This window comes from Lactuca serriola, chromosome 4, assembly GCF_051521515.1.
Source record: "Lactuca serriola cultivar US96UC23 chromosome 4, Lser_US96UC23_V15, whole genome shotgun sequence".
Classification (NCBI taxonomy): domain Eukaryota; kingdom Viridiplantae; phylum Streptophyta; class Magnoliopsida; order Asterales; family Asteraceae; genus Lactuca; species Lactuca serriola.
The window spans coordinates 186223243-186232515 of record NC_136411.1 but is presented as its reverse complement, the minus strand read 5'-3'; the positions used below and the strand labels follow the sequence as shown (position 1 = coordinate 186232515).

At 33.1% G+C, this 9273-nt stretch overlaps 1 protein-coding gene across 1 annotated transcript; it reads right to left on the bottom strand.

Moving 5' to 3' along the window:
- Positions 1–3890: 3890 nt before the first annotated feature.
- Positions 3891–4895, bottom strand: LOC145099065 (uncharacterized). Its single transcript, XM_079036652.1, has 2 exons — positions 4257–4895; positions 3891–4172 (listed from the first exon to the last, which is right to left on the bottom strand). The coding sequence occupies exons 1-2, from the start codon at positions 4893–4895 to the stop codon at positions 3891–3893; spliced, it is 921 nt and encodes a 306-aa protein (XP_078892778.1).
- Positions 4896–9273: the final 4378 nt, after the last annotated feature.

The window sequence follows — 9273 nt, the reverse complement described above, 5'->3', positions numbered from 1 at the left end:
TAATGTAGGGTTGATATGATCATTGACAAAAAATTCAAAAAATGAAAGAACATATACACAATTTAATATCGTCTAGATGTTATTTAGGTTTCATAATGTGGATCATTTGGATAATTATATCATAACAAATTAGAAGAAAATGGCGTAAGTCGGTGCATAGAATGCAGGAAGAAAACATACATTTAGTAGAGAAATTAGGAGTAAACGTTGAAGGTGAAAATCTTTTATTATTATAAAAGATTTAGTCAAAACTATATAGTTTTAATGTGTTCTGTATCTAACGTTACATACCTAACAACCTTATATTCACTTTTGCATATATATATATATATATATATATATATATATATATATATATATATATATATATATATATATATATAGTTAGGTTCAAATATTTTCAATATCTATTGTGTGCATGTATGATTGATTCTGGACCAATCATTTTAATTATTTTAAGAAAGTAATTAATGCATATTAAATGCTGAAGATGTAATTAATACCCATTATATCTTCAACATATAATATGCATTAATTACTTTCTTAAAATAACTAAAATGATTGGTCCAGAATCAATTATACATGCACACAATAGATAGCCAAAACAAAATAACCTCACCCTATATATATATATATATATATATATATATATATATATATATATATATATATATATATATATATAGGGTTAGGTTATTTTGTTTTTACTAACTATTATGTGCCAGAATGCACAGATCTGGACCATCGGATGAAATATAATCAAAGGTCATGATTTGAGGGTCTATGATAGTAGAATTAGAATAGGATAGCATGTACCATATAATCACACAAATTTCAGCATAAGGGCATTTTAGTCAATTAAACTATATTAAAAAAGGAAATTTTCGGATTTTTAGGGATGATTAATTCCTTTATTTATTAAAAATCTGAATATTTTAAATTAATTCAAATTTAAAAATCCGATTTTATTCTGTCGGAATGATAGAATGCCAACCATAAACTAGTAAATATATTTTTCGATTTTATTCTGTCAGAATGATAGAATGTCAAACACAAACTAGTAAATACATTCCGAAAGAATACACAAAACAATTCTTGAACTAAATAATATAACAAATAATTACATTGTATGATTGTGATTCATTGAATAATAACAACATTATGAAAAAATAAAAAAATAAAACATCAAAATCTAACAAAAACACTAATCTATTCTAGAAGAATATTATTTTTAAGCAACATTTTATACATTGTAGCATAACACATTTTGGTTTAATACACTCTTGTTCTATATGTTTTCTTCCTTTTCCACATCAATGTTAGCCTCTTTAAAACCTGAATCCACAAAGAAAAGATAATCAAGTTTCAAAAATTAAACAATTCAATGCATTCAAATAGAATACAACAACAAAAATTCTTATAGAATAAACTATTCTTGTAGAATGGTTTTGAATATTCTTTACCTTCTTCATTCTGAAAGAATAATAGCCTTCTTCAAACTAAAGCCCTCTTTATTCTAAGAGAATATTGCCCTCATTCTGAAAGAATTTTTAGGTGAACATTCATTTGGTAAAGCAAACAGGTTATATTACTATAGGTGAAAATCAAAAATTATAAAGTTTGAAAATATTTAAAGCTAACTTGCAAACCTTTAAGTATTATTCAATTAACTAAAAAATTAAAAGATATATATATATATATATATATATATATATATATAGAGAGAGAGAGAGAGAATGTGAATGGAATGGAATGGAAATATGTAATGGAGTCAGTCATTACCTTGAGAAGGTGCAGTAACACATCGTTTTGATGCCAACTCAGTTGCCCATGGGAGTTGCAGCTTTCTGGGGACGAAAGGATAATTATGTGTCAAGATAAACTGAAGGCCACAAGAACTGTATGTATAAATCCATAATCTTCACCATCTACAAAGTAGACACTGATTGTAAAACAATAGGAACAAACACAGAGAACACCCATTGACATTGAAACCACAAAAACCTAAACAGCCATTAGGAATATACATAATTGAAACAATACCTTACAACTCCTTACCAAATCCATCTTTATCTTAATAAATAGATTGCACCTAATAAATCAGCAGCAATCAAACCGATAAAAACAACTCATCTCCTTCCCCAAAATCTACGACGGATCTAATGGAAAATGTTCAAACAGAAGATGCAATTAAACACCTTTAAAACATATTAGAAAACAAACAATTCCAGAATAACAAGATCAAAAGTGTTCCATTCCACCTAAAATCGAACAAAAATTACGGCGACTTACATGAAAAATAAAGTTAGGGCGCGAATTGAAACGATGACTGCATGTTTCTGTCTCGAATCCACTACATCTTCCTCTCTCGACTCCTCTATATTGGTGCAATCGATTGGAATAACGACTCATCAAACATCGATTTGAAGTAATGGAAGCGGTAAGAGGTCCACCGATGTGGATGGACACTAAGTAATTCTTCTAGAAGGCCAAGAATATAAAGATTGACTGCAATGGTTGGGATCGATGGATGCAGAAAAAAAAAAACTTGGAACAACATCGATCTTCTGCTTATACACAAAAGAAAGGGAAGAGGCTTCCCTCCTTTGATCGAAACCATCTCTGACGGATTTTTGCGGCCTATCGGTTGAATATAAACATGGGAGAAAACGTAGGTTTTAGAAAGTTAATGAATTACCATAATTAAATATACAAGATTACTATAATACCCTTATATGTTTTATTTAATGATCTATTATATCCTTAATTCTCATTGGTGCATTTAGGCACACAATATTTGTTGAAAACATTTGAACCTAACTCTATATATATATATATATATATATATATATATATATATATATATATATATATATATATATATATGGAAAAGTGAATATACCCTTAAGGGTATATAAGCTTAGGTACCCAAACTCACTATACTACGTCGTTTTGTATCATATAATACATTCTAATTCTCCAATGTTCTTATAATTTAACTTCTAATTTGATTATTTCCAAGATTTTTATAAATTACACATTTATCTTCCTTTTATATAATTTTCATTTTCAAGTATAATATATATAGCCTAGTAGGTGTGTGAAAAAAAGATGTGATGTAAGAGCAATATAATAGAGAAATTTCGAATATCTTGAAAGTAAATCAAGTTAAGGTTGAAATTTAAGAACATTATAATGAGTATATCAAACAAAATGATGTATTATAGTGTGTTTGGATACCTAAGCTTATATACCCTTAAGGGTATATTCACTTTTCCCATATATATATATATATATATATATATATATATATATATATATATATATATATATATATATATATATACACTAGATTATAACCCGCATTAAACGCGGAGAACGTATTAAAAAGTATAAAAACATTTATATATATTGCATAATAATTATAAAAGAAAGTTTTTGGCTATTGTTATTATTGAAATATGAAGAAGAAACACTGAAATTGATAAATATCTATAAACGTTGCAAAACCTCTTTGTAGGCAACGTTTTTTCTTTTATTAGTTGAACGACCTTCCTTGTCACATATGAGTACCTTCAAACCTTGTTTGCTTGTTACACGAGAAACAGCTACACATAACTGACCATAGGTGAAGACAGGTCTACGCAAGTATAATCCAACATTTGATAATGATTGTCCTTGACTTTGGTTAATGGGCATAGCGAAACAAACTGCTATTGGGAATTGCCTACGTTGAAAACGGAATGGAATTTTTTATCGAATGGGGTCAACCTAATGTGAGGTATATAATTAGTCTCATTGAAAAATCTACCAGATATGATTCGTGCTTCAATGACGTGTCTTCCAAGCCTTACGATTTGTAATCTAGTACCATTGCATAGTCCTCTAATTTAGTCGATATTACGAAGCAACATGACTGGAACACCTTTTTTTAGTATAAGTTTATTGTTGGGAATTCCGGAGGCCTTAAAAGCATTCAACACATCCGTAGAGTATACTGATTCCTCAAAAGAATCTTCTGCCTCAGTCTCACATAAGGAATCTGAACTCAGATATGTTTTCCCTTCATCTTTCATCAATTCTAACATGTAGTCGTTGATAGCATCAACTTCTTCATTAGTAGGGACCAAAATAGTTTTATCCTGAAAATACGATGGATCATCAAGATGGTTCTGAAAGAATGAATAAATGCAGGATACAATTGAATAAATATGGTCACCCATAGAGGGAACGATCACATCTTGTGGAAATTAAACTTCAACTTCACCATCACTAGCACCACCGATAGTACCTTCACCAGTTTTAAGAATCCAATCATCAAATGATTTTGTCTCTTCGAAATCATTTTTTGGACAACCGACATGAAGCCTCATGTTTACATTCAAACGTAAAACTATACATTCATGCCATAATCTTGATGAATGCAATGATGCCTGCACAATATCTGAACGATTTCCTCTTTGTATTACTAGAAGAATTTGTCGAAAGTCGCCTCCAAATACAATGGTCTTGCCTCCAAATGGTTTATCATTGTCCGATGGAAGGATAATATCTTTAAGTGTCCTATAAACTGCTTCAAAACAATGACAATGCATCATTAGGGCTTCGTCCCAAATTATAAGGCTCGCTTTGTTCAACAAGGTAACTACATCGTTATCTGGCGTAATAGAACAAAACGAATTCTCATTCAAGCTAATTAGTATATGAACTATTGAATGCGTTGTCCTACCACCAGAAAGCAAGAGTGGTTCAATTCTGCTTGAAGCAACATTAATAACTACTTCAAATTTAGATCTAATAGCAGCAGACAATGTCTTCCAAACAAATGTTTTTCCTGTTCCTCCATAACCATAGAGGAAAAATACTCCACCTTTTTTGTTGTCAACTGCATCCATAATTATATCATAAACATTTTTTGCTCGCCATTTAATTTTGAATGCAGTTGTTGATGTTCAGATTCAAGACTGGACGGATCATAATTAAGCTCATCTTGAATTAACATATTGCAAGAATCTTGAATATATTTGTGATCATGTAATGGCATATTGGGTATTTGCTTAAGACTCAGTCCACAGCTCATGTCACACCCCCAAACCAAGGATGGCGGAAACGTCCGGGGGTGGAGGACTTCATGTAGAGTATCACAACAACGAGTATAATAGTGCTCAAAGTAAATACAACCATCATAAATATAATTGAAAAAAATTACACCAAAGTATATGTTTACATGATTCAAATCAATTACATTATGATACAAAATGAACTGTTCAACGATTTATCGTCCCATCCTCAAAATGTGGTTGATTTCCTATTTCACTGAATTCCTGAGAATACAAGTAGTTTTGAAAAGTGTCAACACAAAGGTTGGTGAGTTCATAAGCTTTTGACAGTAAGAGTTTGAAAATCGATCTTTGTAAAGAGATGTATGTTACCAAGAAAAATCCAATATTTTCCTTACAAAAGTTATGTAGTCCTAAATACCAGGACCGAAAATGAACAACTATTTGTCATACTTAAAAATATAAAAGTGGTTTTAAATCGGCATAAAACCCTTTCTGATGTGAGAAAAATCCCGTAATGAATGATGTGTAGTCTTAAATACCAAGACCGAAAGTATACAATAAAGTATGTAATTGTTGATGTAAAAAGTGATTTTAAATCGACATCCCTTTTTTATATGAAGGCGTATAAGTATTTTTCCATACTTAAAGTAATTTCAGTGAGCTAAATAGACATAACTCGCTAATTTAAAGTTAGAACCCGTAAATCTTATGATTTGTTAATACCACATGTGAGCTATCATAACCATACTTGACATAGACGGCCTCGTAATACGACGTTCTTCAGGCGTCGCCGTTAAATGACACTTGTCACCACAGACCTGCCGGTCTAGCTGTTGCAAGCAGCTCTAGTGTGGGTTTGTCAAACCCAATATAGATCTATACACAACTATCACGTTCTCCCTACAAGAGACTCTGGTTACAATTTACAGGACTTTTTGACTTTGTTACTTTGGAAGTAACCCGAAGGGAATGACTCACAAATTTATTCATTAACAGATTTACGTGAACTAAACTGAAAACCTTTGGTAAATAAGTTTGAGAAGTAAATGATACATAAACTATACCTATTATAGTTTATCCAAAACGTTTGTAATGTATAAGAATTCTTTTATGAAAATGCCTTAATGCTATGAATCCATAAACTATGCTCAGTATAGCTTAATATACGTGTTCTAAATGAATGAATAATATTATCATGAATGACTATGTTTCAGTTTATGATGATAAACTAACGAGGAAAACACATTCAATATTTAGAACTTATCGTTATACACTTTGCTCAACATAATACAAAGTGTTATGAAAGTTATAAGCTGTTAACTAATTTTCAACCTTTCTACACTGTTTTTGAAAAGTCATAGAAAAATCATACGAAGTTGAAAACTAAATCCGTAAATTCTGAGAGTTCCCAAAATGTGTCTAGTTTACTCATAATTTTTATCATGATTTTTAATGATCCCTAACTTGGGTGAAAAGGTCCATAATCACAGACTGGTCCGGATTGGTGTTTGAAATGATAGGCAGTTTTGTAAAATTCACCATAAATTGTAGAAAAATCGTATGGAGATGTGTAAGTAGTCATTTTAAAGCTAAGAACTTGAACTACTTACACCTAAAACAGTTTTGAAAACAAAAATGTTTAAGTCGTCCAAAACAGTCCGTGAATGGAGTTAAACGTTTCTGATGAAGGCTGTTAGAAAAGTTTAGTTATGTTCTTGGTGTTTTAACTTGTATTCCCCCCCCCCCCCCTAAAAACTTGAGAAAACATGAAAATGTAGGGGTATGAACTCACCTTGAGTGATTTCAGTAGGTAAGTGTTGAAGAAGAGAAGTGTTCAACCCAAGAACACTTGAAAAATCACTTGAAGATTCGAAGATCTAACAAGAATGTGATGATGTTTGTGTAAGCAATCTTTGATTTTGAGTAGGAGGATGTGTAATAATCATAAGAAAGATGATGATACTTACTAATTGTAGGAGAAGAGTCTTGGAGTATGCCTTGAAATTCTCAAATTAGAGAGAAAAAAGATGAGAGAGTTTGGAGTGTGATTCTTGGTAAAAATGAGAGAATGACTAAATTGTGAGGAGAGAGGATAGATGTTCCAGTCCTAAGAACGTGGGAATAGTTGAAAATAATGAGAAAGGACCTATGAAGTGACTAGGGATGGGCTGGTGATGAATAGTGACATGGAGTGGGTATGGGAGTGGTTGCTTGTGTCATAGAAATAAGTAAAGTCAACACTCTACCTTTGTACTTCACCCACTCTCTTTTGGATAAGGTTTTATCCTTAAAAACATGATTAATTGATAGTTAAGGGTCCTTATATGTTAAAATAAAGTTTTGGGTGAAAATCCCGTGTTAAAACAATTAAAAACGGGCCTAAAACGCAAATTTAGTAGAAAACCGGGAGAAAAAGCATTCCCAGCGAGACCTCTCGGTCCTAGGCCGAGGTTCGGTCCCTAGGCCGAGGTTCGGTCAGGCTGGTGCCGAGCCGGAAGCGAATGCGAGCCAGAAGAAGAAGGCGAAGGCGAGGCTTAGTCCGAGGGCTCGGTCCGAAGGGTCAGAAGCGAAGGTTCGGTTCGGTTCTTTGAGTGAGGTTCGGTTCGGTTCTTTGAGTGAGGTTCGGTTCGGTTCAGCAGCCTTCTTCATCAGGAGGGTTCGGTTCCTAAGGGGACTTTCGGTTCCTAAGAGGGGTTTCGGTTCTTAAGAGGACTTTCGGGTCCTAAGAGGGGTTTCGGTTCCTAAGAGGACTTTCGGGTCCTAAGAGGGGTTTCGGTTCCTCAAGCCCGTTTTTCGCGTAGACTTCCGCTTTTGGGTTGTTTTCGCCAAATTCGAGGGTCGGAATGCCCCGAGTGATTATAGAAAGTTGAGAGAGATTTTGAGAGAGATTTGAGAGAGATTTCACATACTTAGAGAGATTTGGGAGAGATTTGACATTCTTGGAGAGATTTCTCATACAAAGAGAGATTTGGGAGAGATTTCACATACTTAGAGAGATTTGGGAGAGATTTGACATTCTTGGAGAGGTTTCTCATACAAAGAGAGATTTGGGAGAGATTTCACATACTTAGAGAGATTTGGGAGAGATTTGACATTCTTGGAGAGGTTTCTCATACAAAGAGAGATTTGGGAGAGATTTCACATACTTAGAGAGATTTGGGAGAGATTTGACATTCTTGGAGAGGTTTCTCATACAAAGAGAGATTTGGGAGAGATTTCACATACTTAGAGAGATTTGGGAGAGATTTCTGATAAGAAGAGATGGAGTGAAAACGATTGAGAGAGGTTTCATTGGTGACCTTTTTGAGTGTCCGGCTTCGCAATGCAAGGTCCGTAAACCCCGTTAAGCCTTGTTTAAGGATCTTGCATACTCCCGATGAGTATGTAACATTGTTTTATCGGTTTGGCTCTCCACGTACCACCGTTTTAGGTTAAGGAGATCTAGATGTACGCACTTTTCGATTTATGATCTCTCATTAGAATAGAGAGTTGTTTAGAAATTACATAACGTAAACTCTAGTACCTACGGGCAAATTGAGTTGACCGGTTTGACTTGTTGACTTTAGTTGACTTTGACTTGACCGAAAATTGACGGTTGTCACAGCTCAATAAATATTTCTCAATGTATGACAATGTTAGGTGGTAAATTGCTTCCAGTTTTAGCTTCAAGTAATGAAATAATTTATTATAATATCAATTAAAGTGGGAATGTTTTTTTTTGTGTAAATGTACCTTTCTCGCCTATTTCTTGTTCACGAACGTGAACGACATCATCAGAAAGACAATTATATGTCTCTTTAAAAATATGATGAGGCCGGGGTAGACTATCTGATGTAATCAACATAACGAATAGAGACCTGCAGAAAGAAGCAGTGACCCAATGATGCGTTTCTTGTATAGAATATATGTACTCTCTATCATCATCTAATAGACCAAGAGCATAACAAGCATCTTTGTAAGAGTCATAAACGGTTTCGTTAACCATTCTAATATCTTCATAGCAAGTAGTGCCCTTTACTTTTTTGAGCAAAATGCACAAGTAATAAACATCACCAGACTTGGGAGACACATGATTATTTTTGCCAAGTGACTTTGTCTTTGTTTTTCTTCTTGCCCATACTTTATCTGATTTATTCCAAACACATTGAGTTGGGAATTCAACATAGGATAACTCCCTTTCCTTTTATGCCGTAGCAATTACATTCCATCC